This window comes from Ochlerotatus camptorhynchus, unplaced genomic scaffold, assembly GCF_037179485.1.
Source record: "Ochlerotatus camptorhynchus isolate MF236.1 unplaced genomic scaffold, CSIRO-AGI_Acam_v1.1 ptg000261l, whole genome shotgun sequence".
Classification (NCBI taxonomy): domain Eukaryota; kingdom Metazoa; phylum Arthropoda; class Insecta; order Diptera; family Culicidae; genus Ochlerotatus; species Ochlerotatus camptorhynchus.
In genome coordinates, this window is record NW_027040751.1 from 1763442 (window position 1) to 1778243 (window position 14802).

The 14802-nt window shown below is 40.4% G+C and overlaps 3 protein-coding genes across 4 annotated transcripts in view; 2 read left to right on the forward strand and 1 right to left on the reverse strand.

Moving 5' to 3' along the window:
- Positions 1-13883, reverse strand: part of LOC135705187 (uncharacterized) — a 351007-nt gene extending 337124 nt beyond the window's left edge. For both annotated transcript variants that reach the window (XM_065226783.1, XM_065226782.1), the window contains exon 1: positions 13203-13883. In XM_065226783.1, the coding sequence (XP_065082855.1) occupies positions 13203-13375 (173 nt within the window). In that variant the 5' untranslated portion in view covers positions 13376-13883. The remainder of the gene's footprint in view (positions 1-13202) is intronic.
- Positions 3767-5509, forward strand: LOC135705200 (uncharacterized). The gene is made up of 3 exons (XM_065226809.1): positions 3767-3908; positions 4313-4423; positions 4489-5509. Exons 2-3 carry the CDS (start codon positions 4407-4409, stop codon positions 5441-5443), a joined length of 972 nt encoding a protein of 323 aa, XP_065082881.1. The 5' UTR covers positions 3767-3908; positions 4313-4406; the 3' UTR covers positions 5444-5509.
- Positions 5674-7590, forward strand: LOC135705198 (uncharacterized). Its single transcript, XM_065226805.1, has 2 exons — positions 5674-6309; positions 6367-7590. The coding sequence occupies exons 1-2, from the start codon at positions 6287-6289 to the stop codon at positions 7535-7537; spliced, it is 1194 nt and encodes a 397-aa protein (XP_065082877.1). The 5' UTR covers positions 5674-6286; the 3' UTR covers positions 7538-7590.
- Positions 13884-14802: the final 919 nt, after the last annotated feature.

The window sequence follows — 14802 nt, forward strand, 5'->3', positions numbered from 1 at the left end:
TTTTTCGAAAATGCGGCTTTGTGCTTGTAAATAGTACCACTGAACTGTCAAAAAGGTTCAGCCGATTAACATTGAGTTTATTCGTGACGTCACGCTGCAGAATCCCTAATACACAACGTATGGGTAGCACCATTATACGAATCAGGGTTTTTTTTCGAGGCCATGAACATTTGGAATAGGAGAAATGCTCCTATATTTTTTTTTCCCTTTGGTTTGTTTTCCGTCGATCTTGTTTTCCGTGCTGAGCACCAATGCTACCGACGCCAGTGAGGCAGCTCCCACACCTGGACCCTACCTATCGACCCATCAACTCATGAGCCGGGGACCAACGGCTTTACTTCCCTTCCGAAGGAAGGCGTGATCAGAGATGTTATGCCTCAGAACATCCCGGCGGCGCCGACTGGGATTGAACCCAGGCCTGCTGGGGTGAGAGGCAATCACGCTTACCACTACACCACCGGCGCCGCTAATGCTCCTATATTGGCCATGCTCTTATTTTGGCCATGTTTTGAAATAGGTTTGAGGTCTTGAGTTCTGTTAAGATTGTTGATTCAAATCATATTCATCGGGGGTACACATACATATCGCCACAAAACGCACAAAGATTGTGATTCAATCTGAGATATGGATAAAATAGGAACCTATGGCCAATACTGGTAAACTTACCCTATGGTCGGTTTGAAAAATTAGATGTTAACTTTTTTCCTATCAATTTCATTGGCACTTTAATATAAATACAGTGAACTCTCTACACTCAAAATAATCTTAACGTCAATGCCACGTGAAAACATTCCTAGATTTCCATTATACTTTTCACCTAAGTGTTATGTGATTCTTATATGAACGCACTCATTTTAGTGAGCGAGATGGTCATGGGATTATCAGAGTAGATGTTACGTGATGTTTTCAATGGTGTTCATGGTAGTTTTCAATTATTCTAATTCCTGTTGAAATAAAATGTATTCTTGATTTCAAATAAAAAAAAAAGATCCTACATTATTCATTGATACCATTGTATCTCTACTGTGGCAAATATACACTTGTTAAAATGAATTCGAGCGGAACAGGACTCGGGAAGGATACGGTAAACATATTATGCAAGGGCGTTCGACTCGTATTATATAATACTCCTTTTTGTCAGACTACAACAAAGAAGTAGGTTTCAAATTATTCTCACCATAAAATGTTCAACCAATATACTTACAACACGAAATTGTCTCAAAAAAACATGCACATTGCAACGCCACCATATTGTGTACCATTATGAGAGAGTTACCCATTTATTTTGACGTAGGACTACGTCTGTGATTTCTATATAGGGGTACACTAGACTGATGCAAAATTTAAAATTTTCACTCCACAGTGCTCAAACGGTTCCAAATTGGGCCCTGATTAGCCTCCCAAAATTTGAACTCAATTAGTGAGAAACTGACTTGGCACAAACCATTTGAAGTTTATATGGGAATTACTATGGAGAAATCAGAATTTCGGTTCACATCTATCTCAAAATTCACCAGTTCACTCTACTTTAAAAAATGATAACTGCGCTTGTTATAAATTTTCTCAGCTACAATTTTTTTCTAGACCACTTTTCGATCAAATGTAAGGAACAAAAATTATTAATGATTCAAGTCACTGATGTCTTATGATTATGCTCAATCAACTGTTTAGCAGGCAACATTGGTGTTTATGGCGCGTAGAATAGAGGACAAAAATCATGGCTACTATGTCACACTGCAGAATACAGTGTTGCCCACAATACAGTTGCTTAATCTTGCCATAAGTTTATCAATCTGTTAAACATTTAATAACTATTTAATTTGACGTTTGGCTGAAACACGCTTTTCTGCAAAGTTGTAGCTGATAAAAATTCCCATATGAATAGCAATAGAATTTGTGAACAATACAATATGTAAAAAGGCTAGAAAACAATGAACAAAAAGTTTTGTTTTCCCATAGTAATGTCCATACAAACTTCAAATGGTTTGTGCCAAGTCAGTTTCTTATCAAACGAGTTTAAACATTCGGAGGCTAATCAGGACCCGATTTGAAACCGTTTGAACACTGTGGAGTGAAAATTTCAAATTTTGCATCAGTCCACTGATCTTGTATTACATTTTTATTTTTGACGTAGGACTACGTCTGTGATTTCTATATGGCGGTACACTTTGTGAAAACCAAACATGGAACATGTAACAAAATTATGAAAGATTTTGAACGTTAATAACTCAGCTGCCCCTGGACCAATTTCAATAATTTTATCACCAATCCATCAGAAATATTTCTGTGCATATGTTAAATTTAAGCCATTTTTTACATTTTTTACATTCAACAGCATTCCGCAAAATGATGTATAAAACTTTTGTAGGTTTTGTTATTAGCTACAACTTTCGTTAACAATTCAAATCCGTATCTCTTATGCATGACGAACCAGAGCGAACAGAAACCACTACTGTTTTTCGGTGAATGTATTTTACATTCACTGAAAAACAGTACCAAATTCTGCCCGCTATAGTTCGTGATGCATTAGAGATACAGATTTGAGTTATGAACAAAAGTTGTAGCTAATAACATAGCCTACAAAAGCTCTATACATTATTTTGCGAAATGCTGTTGATGAAAAAAGTTAGCGGCAAATGAATGTAAATGAATGTATGAAATGAATGCATATGATTGTCCATGCCTGCTCATGAGCATCCATAGGAGGAAGAAGCCGCACCGCTATTGATCGGAATCAGTAGCTCTTCGTGAGTTGCTGTGGGCAATCTATGTCAAGCGCGTCATACTAAAGAATTTAACCAGAGAGAACCCCGCTCAAATTCCTATTCCTACACAAACCACAAGCTTGCTGCAGTTAACAAATAAGATTTATTATATAAGACCACGTAGTCTTATGTCACCATTGCGTACAACCCCATAGGACTGTCCCTTGTAGTTTTTGATTTGTGAAAATCACTTAAGGTTTACGTGAAATGCACATAGAATTTGTGTATGAGCAAACCATGTACATTTCATTGAAAAACCTAGTGGCTTTAAAGGAACTTCCCAATGATATCACGTAGAATCTACTTGTGTCACATAAATTTGATATAAAAGTGAAAAGAGAGACTTCACCTCATTTTTCACGTAACAATAACGTGTCGATTATTTCGAGTGTACAACTCGATATTGAAGAGGCCATCGAGTTATAGAACAACAATCACATACAAAATCGCTATCACAGAAGCAATGAAATTTATGGTTCTATAAATCGTTATCGAGCTACTGGACATCGAGTTGTGGAGAGTTGATGTATATTTACCACAGACAAACAGACATTACTCTCACAACAGTTTTTCATCCAACGGTAAATGTAAATGTTTCTTAGTTAGTGCTATCACCATCCATGGCGTGCATAGTAGTGATTTAGCGATGATACGATGTAGTGAGAAATGTTAAATGTTTTATGTCTGTTTGTCTGTGCATATACGTTTCTTTGTAAGAAGGGTAAAAATGCAGAGTATGTAAGAAATCCACTTTTGCATGTGTTGTTCATGCATGCCATTTTGTATGTGTACAACATCTAAAAAAGTCGTGTCCCTAAAATGAATGTCAAAACTAAACATTAGGAAAACTACTTCTGTGATCAACGAGATCATCACCAGTGGTCGCATGAAGCGCCATTAATGACAGCACAATTTAATGTCTGGCTGTCTGCTATTGAATACAACGTCAAACCGTCGTTATCAGTATTTGACGAGTCGAGCCAATTATTCCGTGTAACTGTGCTCATCGGGAGCGTGAGGAAGTCGGTGAATAACATTATTCTCTGCAGTGCAGTATTGGTACGGATTTACGTTCTAATGGTGGCTGAATCACGGACATCTGTCGCACTGGCTTTGTTTACATCATTCAGCCGATTAGTGAAGGTCATGCTTGGCATACATAGTTTTGGTCACAAACTGCTCGCTTGCTTATAACTTTCAACACAGTTGACGAAACATAGTTTTTTTAAGTGGTAGATAGAATATAGTTTAAGCTTGTTATAGATACGTAGAAAAAGAAGATTTAAGTTTTAGTAATAAACTGAATTTGTTTTTGGGTTGTAAAAATGAAGTGAGAAATGCTCGGTGCACATCTCGGAATTTAAGCGTAAAAATGCATTGGTGTTGATTCAAATGTTATGATTTACCTACTCTTTGCATATGTATAGTAAGCTATGATTCTAATCTAACAATTACTTTAAAGAAAAACAAATTTCAACAACTGAGTGAAAAGTTTTTAACAAATGAGCAGTTGGTGTGTACAACTGTGCATGCCAAGCATGGTGAAGGTCATACTCGTCGCAAATACCGCCATATGAATGACGGCTCAGCAGTTGTAAATTTGACACGAGACCGTCCTGATCGTATGTGGCAGTGGTGATCATGGTAGTGAAGCTGTTGTGAGTTGTTTTCTGAATTAAGTTTTAGTTATTTGCTCCGATTAATGTCTCTTAATTTTCCATAGATGGATTGCTGTATTGTTAGCCACAGATGTGCTCTCTATTGTCGATTTCCCCTGTAAAAATGATATTAAATACCATAATCTAGGAATCTGCATAATCGAAAAATTCCACTACGATGATCTCGCCAACCTGACTGAAGATAGTTTCCCAAATGCAACTAATCTGGAGTTCTGGGACACTTACTTGCCATACTTTGGAGTGCACGTGTTCGAGATGCTACCGGCTGATATACAACAGTTGACATTTCGTGATGGCTTCATACGGGAAATCTATCTCCAGTCGTCGTCGTCGATCGAAAGGCTACGAATATTGAATACGGACCTGGTCACACTAGACACAGTGTCGGAGCCCAACTACAGTTTGAAACAATTATCTGTCCGATCACCGGTGTATTCCGCGTGGTCTCAGGGTCTTCTCTATATGAAAGCACTGGAAGTGATTGATGTGGCTTACTGCAACTTCAGCTATCTGAGCTTGGATTGGTTCGAAGGATACGAAAACTTGCGAGTATTGGATGTTTCGAAAAATAGGTTGCAAACGATCCATAGTCGACCGGGATTGGTCATGAGCACGCTAGAGGAGCTTTACCTCTGGGGTAATCGATTGGAGTTTGTGTGGCGATTTCCGGATGCTTTTCCAATTGTTTCGATAGTGAATTTATCGGAAAATCTGTGGAGCTGCACCTGGGTGACGCTAGCCCGCGATGCGATCCGAGATCAGGGAATTGTGGTGATCGATTCGGATTACTCATGCAAGGTTGGATGGGTTAACAATGGTGGGCTATGTTGTCGGTTGCATGAAGATGTGAATCCAGTTCCAGGTAGAGCAAACGACGACATTAGCAGCCCATCGTCTTGGGTAGTGTTGGCAGATTACATTCTAGATGATGCAAACGATACTGTGATTGGGATGCGTGTGGGTAATTCGGTTGTTTACCTTGCTAAGCCACTTTCCTAATGAATTGCTCGGTGTGAATTGGGAAACATTTGTGCATTTTCCGTAGTTTATTAGGTTATTTAAGATTTTTTTTATCATTGTGATTTATAGGGAGTTGTACATCTAGACGATCATTAATAAACACTGGTTGTTATTTTACTTTGCTTCCATCGCCTGAAGAAATCGATATCGATAGGTACCCCTGAGAATCAGGGCTGAATGGAATAGAATTGAATTGAATTTACCTGGAATTCCATAGAATATCCTCTGCATTTTTGGTAAATTTTACCTGAGATAATCCTCTGGAATCCCATTCTGTTTAAAAGCTCAGCTTCTTGTGTTTCTGGTAAAAATCGCTTTGTATCGTTTCATAGGGATTGTTGATAATTTAGGAAAAAAATAAATAGAGAACCGTTCAGGTTAGTTTAATACAATTTTCTTCAAGTCGATCTAACACGACCTTGGACCGACTCTAAATTCTTTTTAATTAATAGTTTTCTATGTCAACCATTGCATTGCATGAATTTGTACATTTTGTGGCATGCACGTTTGTAATTTCCAGAAGGGAATATCACTAATGGAATTATGGCAGTTGCTGTTGCCGAATGATCTGAGACGTAAAAAGGAATTAGTGATTCAGCGCTGCATTCAGAATTAGATTATAGGGTAGCTAAGTCATGATCGTTTGAAGCGGATGCCTCCTTAGAAAACCGTTATCAGCACCTACAGATTACAAAACACATCGATCGTTTCATCGAATCAAACGTAAACAGAAGGAGTTGCACTTTGCAATCTACAGTACACTGCCAGTCATAGTTAATATTTTTATGAGTGAAGTGCAGTCGGTTGGTTCGGCGCATTAAAATGAATAATCTCCTATCGATTGGGTACATCTTCCCAATCACTTTACGGCATAACGGCTCATCACGTGCTTTATTTTCTAGTATCATCATACTGATCCACGTGACAGCCAGCTTTGCCAAATTGTACCCATGCGATCGAAAGCAAACACTATCCTCCTGTTACATCGAGAACATCACCATCGGCTCCAACGAGAACCATGGATCCGTTCGATTCGAGGAAGTTCGCCGGCTGATAATAGAATTCGGTACCATTCCAACATTTTCGCAAGATCTATTTGCAAACCTAGCAGAGGCCGAATCCCTTTCCCTCAAGGGCGGACACATCGTCTCGGTTGACTTCAATTCGGACACACTCAGCTCCCTGCGGATTGACAAAACTGGGCTGCAAAACCTGAGCATAGCCCCAGTACCGAATTACAATTTGGACACGCTGCTCATAAATCGCAACCTTCTGACGGCGCTCCCGAAAACGATTCGCTACCTGTTTGCTCTTTCGATCCTGGACCTATCGCAAAACCGTATCGAGTACGTCAATCTGAACTGGTTCCAACAGATGGACAACCTGCTGATCCTGGACCTCTCGTGGAACCATATCGCACGGATGGACGCCACTTCCGACCTACGCCTGGCGAAATTGAAAAACTTGTTTGTCAACTTCAATCACCTGTCGCAAATTCCTTGGTTCCCAATCGGCTTTCCCACGTTGGGACGGATTCGCCTGGCCGACAACTACTGGAATTGCGCGTGGGTGGCGTCCATGAGACCGCAGATTTGGGATCGCCACATTCAGCTCTTCGATTCGGATGGGGCTTGCAGTGAGAAAAGTGAGGGTGGGCTGTGCTGCTACGATCAGATTCCGGTGGAGCTTCCGGCAAGATATGAGCTGATTGAGATTGAATTTCAACAGCAACCGAACGGGCTGGCGTTCGAAAAGATTTCCGAGCGTCCACAGATGTTGATGGCAGAACCGGAAACGGAGAAATCAGAAGGAACTTGTGCAGAAAGGGAGGAGAAGGTTCGAACGTTGCAGAAGGAGAAGCTGGCGTTGATGAAGGAGAAGGTAGAAATTGAGCAGCAGTTTGCGAAGAAGGCAACTTCATTGCAGGAGATTTTGCGAACCGTGCGGGAGGATTTAGAGGCGTCGGAAAAGGAGTTGTCGCGATATAGGTACCAAGAGAGGTTGGATTTGATCAGGAAGACAAGTGGGCTGAAAACGGAGAAGAGATCGAGCCCGGTTGTTGGAGTGCGATAAACTAAATGTAATTATAATGGGTCATTCTGCACCAAGTGTCCGAGGCAAGCGAAATTGACCCCTTCCGATTTTGAGGATTTATTTATTTCAGACCATCTTTATAAAAATCCAATGTTTTGAGCCGATCGGAGCACCCGTCGATCTAGGGGAGCATTCTCTATATTTTTTTTGAGGATTTATAAGAAAGCACAATTTTCTTTTATTAATACCTCCAGAGTGAAGCTACTGATTGCAACAAGTACTGATTTCTAAAGAAAAAAGGAAACTATATCGGAAATTATTATTTATGTGTAGTGTTGCCAAGTATTTTTAGATTGCTAGAACGCCCTATGCCTAAATATTTAAGAAGAATTCAAAAAATTTCCCAACAATACTAGATTCCTAAATTGAAATATAAATCTATTTTTTGTCGAAATTTTGAGATTCCAAACTCCGGGCATACTGGAATTGCATGATCAGAGATAGAGATCGATAAAACTTTACATTTACAATTGCGATGTTCCAACAGATTCTGAAGATTGTAAAATTTGCAAAATAACTAAAATAGTACATTTGGAATTGTTGAACCATTCAAATATGAGTTATTCTTTTTAAACATGTTATGGTCTTTTTTAATCATATGCCATTGTTGGTCTGTTTAATTAAATATTTATCCACATGGTATTACCTCGGTATTGTTCAAGCTGCTGGAGTGGGAATGGAAGTCTCTGTTAACCCGTAAAGTTCCAGGACGAACGAATTTTTTTCAACAAACTCGTTCTTAGCAATGCCTTATCCGATTTTCTTAAACTTGGATTTTTATTCAAAGAGCATAGTTGAACTAACTTTTGCCGTAGGGACCAATCCCTAAGAACCTTCCTCGTTTTTGGGAGATGTAAATATGTCTGTGTTTTTTTTGTTTGTATTTTTTTAACCAGTTTGACCAAATGAAATACACGTCTGGTGCAGCAAATGATATCAGATAGATGAAATATGATTAGTAAGACTGAATGTAGATATTTCCATAACGTATGGCTACGATATTATCGGTTTCGGAAATTCCGGTCCCGGAAATCGGTTTTGTAGGACATAGTAATATCTCGGGCAAAAGTATCTTGTGGGATGTCAAATCATGTCAAATAGGTAGAATCAAGTGAATGAAGATGAATTGAAATGATTTTGGCCAGTTTTGCATCGGTTCCGCAACGCGGATCTGTGAATTCCGGTGAACGGTTTGTTGGAATATAATTGCATTGAGGTTATGATATCATATTATGCCAAAATGACAAGCTATGATCGACAAAATCAGGTTGTAGTGTATCTGATGACATATGGGCATCGGTTCCGGGAAATCCTTGGAATTCGGTTTTATACCCAACAGTAACATTCGCAGTATAATAATCATGTTGCATAGTAAATCATGTTAGTCTGATAAGATAAGGTCAATCTTTTATTTGTGGTGATAACTTTGGCATATGGTCACATTTGCATCGGTTCCGGGATTCCGGAATTCCATTTCATAGATTCCGCAATACGATACGGTAAGGTATGATCATATCGATGAAAACCATATCATGTGGTGGTATGAATAATGAAAACAGTTTGAGATGAATCCTGTGACTCATGGTCACATTGACATCGGTTCCTGTGATCCTGATCCCAGTTCTTTAGGCCATAGTCATATTTTAGGCAATGAATCATACTACATATCAAATCATAGGATATGGCCATGAACGATAATTTCAGATAATTTCATTGTCATTGCAGACACATTGACATCTGTTCCAATGCTCCAGTATCTGGTTCCGTAAATTCTGGATTATGACTAGGAATGATTTATTCGAAGCTACTATATCGCGTGGTACGTAAAATCGGTAACAATTTTTTAAAATCTTTGTCACTTTCCAGAATGGCTTAGCACAATCTGGGAGAGAGCGAATCTTGTTTGCAAAATCGATATTTCTGAGATCCATCATCCTGGCTTGGATGATTTTGTTCAAACGGTTGCAATTGGTCTTCAGGTTAGGCAGCCCAGTACGCTGGTACTGCCTACGAATCGTGTTGCGGAGTCTAATGAGGTCTTTAGTGGGCCTGTCAAGGTTCAGAGTATTTCTCACCTGCCTGGATACTGGAACATGTTGCTCCCTGGCCCGGGAAATCGCTTCATCGATGGAGCGCAGACATCGGTCGATGTCGTCGGTCGTTTCCGGGTGGATGTCATAGTCGATACTGGTGTCAACGCAGTGTTGAACTGCGACCAATCTACACGATGGTAGTTTCGTCACGATGTCTGGAACTTGTTGACTGATGAACCCACTTTAGCCACCACCGGAGAGTGGTGCGAGCTGAGTTTCTGATACACGACAGGTTGCAAGATATTGCCCATGTTGCTGATGTAGATATCGATGATGGCTTGAGCACCGGACCGGCAGTGTCCGGACTCAAGATGTTGTACTGCGCTTTCTGCAGCTCGTTGTTCAGGATGGTGCCGTTTTGATTGCGTCAGCTGTTGCCCCAGGTTTGATGTTTGGTGTTCAGGTCGCCAGCAATGGTATATTTTTTCCGCCGCCTAGTCAGCTTGATGATATCTCATCGAAGGTGCGCTGCCAACCCATCCCAGTTGTTGACTTGTCTGGGGCAGTAAGCCGCAATGATGGTGATGGGGCCAAGCGACTTCAACCCCAATGGCTTCGATAATTTTGAGTTGGAAGTTTGGCAGCAGGTGGCAGTTGATGTTACGCCTCACAGCAATGGCTACTCCCTCTCCTCTTGCACTGGTTCTGTCGATTTTCAAGAGCCGAAAGTCCGATAGGTAGATGTTGACTTCCGGCTTTAGATGGGTTTCGGTGATGATGGCTATGTTGATTTCCTTGGCGTTAAGGAAGTCAAGCAGTTCGATATGCTTGTTCTTCAGCGAACAAGCGTTCCAATTTGCAATCTTTATAACTTCACGGTCCACTGCGGAGTGTCACAAGTTCCTCCGAGATAAATGGGGAATCGTTGACTTTTTCACAGGTAGTATAAAACTGTTCGAAATTATGCACTGATGAAAATTAGGACATAATGGTCCAGCGGATCCGGAATAATTTCGGGTTCACGCGAGGGCGTATCAGACGTCTAGAACAAGGTGGTGCTGCTGCGCCACGGTGAGAGGGTAATGATTATAATATCAACAACAGCAACTTGCAACCTAGTTCTCAAAGCTGAGTGTCCAACGGATGGTTATCCACCTTTTTCTTTGTAACAGTAGGGAAGTCGAAACTGGTTCTACATGCCAAGATTCCCCAGGATGGTCCGGCGGTCATTCCAAAAAATCCGTAAAATTATTTTTCCTGCAGAGCGGCGCCGGTGGTGTAGTGGTAAGCGTGATTACCTCTCACCCCAGCAGGCCTGGGTTCATAGGTTCTGAGGCATAACATCTCTGATCACGCCTTCCTTGGGAAGGGAAGTAAAGCCGTTGGTCCCCGGTTCATGAGTTGAAGGGTCGATAGGTGGGATCCAGGTATGGGAGCTGCCTCCCTGCCGTCGCACAGTGGCACGAATATGAATAAAGACGGTCAAACATATTTTCTACCCTTTTTCGACGTTTTAGAGACTGGGTGTATTGGGAGAAGTTGCTCAAAATTATAGCTCGCATCTTTTGAAATACACACCTGAATAATCTTTAAGCTAGTATTACACATCCAAATTCTAACTTTTTCCAGTTACGAGATAATGGTTCCATGTCTTGGACAAAGTTGCAGAGCAGTTGATTTCATGAACATTTGCTAAAGACACCAAATTTCTACATCATAACTCTGTATAATGTAATCTTCGAAATTCAATCGGTTTTAAACCCTACCAGGGGCCGCCTACCATCTTTTCGGGCCGTTCAATATGGTGTCACAAAACCGTCCGATGGGCTGTATATAATATTGACATTTTCGAATCGAGATTTGGCTAGGTACCCCTCAGTACCCAACGCTGAAATTTTCAGAAGTAATATTTTATAAGGTAATCTTCAAAATACAACCAGTTTTAGACCCCGCCAGGGCCCGCCCTTTTCGAGCCGTTGAATATGAGGTCACTAAAACGCTTGATGGGCTGTATATCACATTGATGTCAATGAAAAGGATTGGTGTATTCAGCAAAGTTGTATATTTTAATGATGCCAACAATTTCTTAGAACATGATAAATTGATCAAATTTGAAAAAAAGCACTAATTAACTTAAAAAACCAATTTTAAGGTAGTCTTGAAAGAAAATCTATTATAGCTCTACAGAGTTATGATGTAGAAATTTGGTGTCTTAAGCAAATGTTCATGAAATCAACTGCTCTGCAACTTTGTCCAAGACATGGAACCATTATCTCGTAACTGGAAAAAGTTAGAATTTGGATGTGTAATACTAGCTTAAAGATTATTCAGGTGTGTATTTCAAAAGATGCGAGTTATAATTTTGAGCAACTTCTCCCAATACACCCAGTCTCTAAAACGTCGAAAAAGGGTAGAAAATATTTTTGACCGTCTTTATTCATATTCGTGCCACTGTGCGCCGTCGTTGATTACTTCTTTTGGAATCCCTTGGACTTTTTCTCTAACGCTTCGTATTTCATTCCGTGCTTCACCGGCAATTTCCTTCCGTAGATCGTCCTTGGTTGGTTCTAAAATGATTCCGCTTTTTTTGGTCGGCTTCATTGAATTGAATTGAATTGCCATGGTGATCTGGGACGAGGCTCACGTCCAAAGTCGCTGTTCCACCAAGCGCTCCGTGTGCGAAAAGAGAATGAAAGAAATACGAAGAGTTAAATTTTTGAAGTCACCCTAAAACTGAATCACCCTAATGACTGTTCCAATGAAAAGATGCGCTTTTTTATTTCCAACAACTCTATTCTAAACATCAAAACGCTAAAACCAGTAGATTTTGAGGAAAACCCAATTTCCATGTATTTTTCCGCTCTGGATCACTGTGCAATGTCATAAATTCTAATCAACATGCGGAACCATTGCAGGCAGCTCGTTGTTCTTGCGTGGTGCGCAGACCACCATGGCATTTCCTACTCGAATTAGGTTCAATTTGTTAAAAGCAGGTCTTTTTTGCTCAAACATGACTTCGCTTCTATTTCATGACCCTCCCCCCCATCACACGCAAACCTTCTGCTAATTTAATGCAGCACTATTACAGACATTCCTGAAACTCCACAAAAATTTCACGCTGGCATCTCTGCTGTGACCTAACCATGAGTTCAAAGTTCAGAAGATCCGTAAATGTGTTTCATTCTTGAAACATAGAGTTGTATTTTGGTTGGCCTTTACCACATTTACACTCAACATTACTTCAAAGGCTACTGGAACTATTCTGAAAACGGGAAGGCACTGCATGCCAAGAGTCTTATTCATGTGGTATAAATGTATGTGTTATGTTAATTTTTAATAGACAAATTGAACTGCAACTAGTACTGATAAACCAGAACATCCACTGATTTTCAATTATCAGTGCAATATGTGAGTACTCTTCGTTTTTGCACGAATGTGGAAAGTCCGCTACATTCGAATGCTAGACCATCAATTGAAACCTCTTATTCACAAAAAAAAAATGATTTACCTGGAAAACTTATTTGCCTTAAACACCAGCTATGCCTTTTGAGCGCTTTGAAGAACATATTAACCACCACCATCGTTAACTAAAAACACCCAGAAATCCTTACCTCGTATCGTCGAACATCGCATCGATCCTCAGTTTGCAGATCGAGTTCCGACTCACGCTGGACATGGTCTCCAGCTGATCGGCATCCAGCAGCCGGAAGCCGGACGAGACGCTGGACCCCCTCCGGGGCCGACTCATCCGCTGCGGGTGCACGTCCATGTTGTATGTCACCATAGTCGTTTCGCTTTTTCAAGAAATCTTTTGCTTCACTACACTTCACTTCACCTTAGCCATCGGAGAGGGTGCATTTTTCCACTTCGTTTGTGCACTGTCCTCTTTGGGTTTGGTTCAATTGACACCGCGAACTGATTTACATTTCGAGCTCCGTCACTTGTGAGCCCATCAATTTCATGCCTTCATGGTTACTCGGCAGGGTGAATCGGAAAATCATTGAATGCATTTTTTCACCTAATGCCACCATCCTCCGGTTGGTGGTCCATTTTTTCGTCACTCCAATTTTCCCTAATTATTTACACAAAAGTGTGATAACAACAGTGCGCGGTCGGTAATTGGGTCACGTTCACACTCTGCCAATCGACGGAAAATAAAATAACAAACAAACTAATTGAGGGGAGGGATTAGTTCCGAGTACTCTATCTTCTTCTTCTTCTGCGTTCGATGGAAATCTCAAATTAGTTCGTAATTTAACGGTTCACCGAGACGCAGCAGCTACTGTAGAGTCCAGCTCGATCGGATCTTGGGGTGCTCCCATTAGATTTTAATTCAATTTTCTTCCGTCGCACATCTGGCGTCTTGTGGGGTGCGGAAAAATCGAAACCAATTTTCCCCCTACTCAGTTCACTGCTGATGATGGCGCTGCGCTGGTGATGCCAATCATTATGTTCGCGCGTTTGCTGGAACAGCAATCAATCGAATGGCAGTCAGGTAGTAGCGCGATCGCGAACTGCAAAAGAGCACAGTGCAGTGGGTCGTCGGTTTTGGGTGAACTATTTCAAGTTCAATGGTAGCATTGTACTGTGGAAGAAAATGAGAAGATGGAGAATGTGATAATTTCGGTTGTTTTGGATCATTGGTAATGAAGCTGAGGTAATGGATATGGATTGAATGTTTTTTTTTCGTTTTGTTTTTCACATGGTGGTGCGGCGAATTACTATGAATTAATATTTATTTTAAATGGTCAAGTTACTCATAGAGGAGTCATGCGTCGAGTAATATTCCAATAACACGAATTATGAATTCATATAAATGAGTTTTAACTCAAGAATGGGAAGAAAAGAGATTACCAATCCAAAAATAAGCAATTCTGCGGGATATCTAACCCGCTTCCCAAGAATTCGATACTTTAGCAAACCAATCTGAAATTATTTTTCGGGATGTGTCAGGAAAGAATCATTCGTACGTTTTATGTAATGAAACAGGTTCCACCTGTTATTTTAAATGTTTGAATTTTTCTTAAAATTTTGCAACGGTGTTGAGCTTTGCAATTCTGAAATTGATTGATTCTTTCTAACATTTCAACAAAGCATTGTTAAAGTCACGCGATAGTGACACAAATATTTTTGACATCGTTGCTGGAAAAATTGCAAGCGCATTAACCACCGTCAATAACGCATTCGATTTTTCTTAAATAACTAGATTCA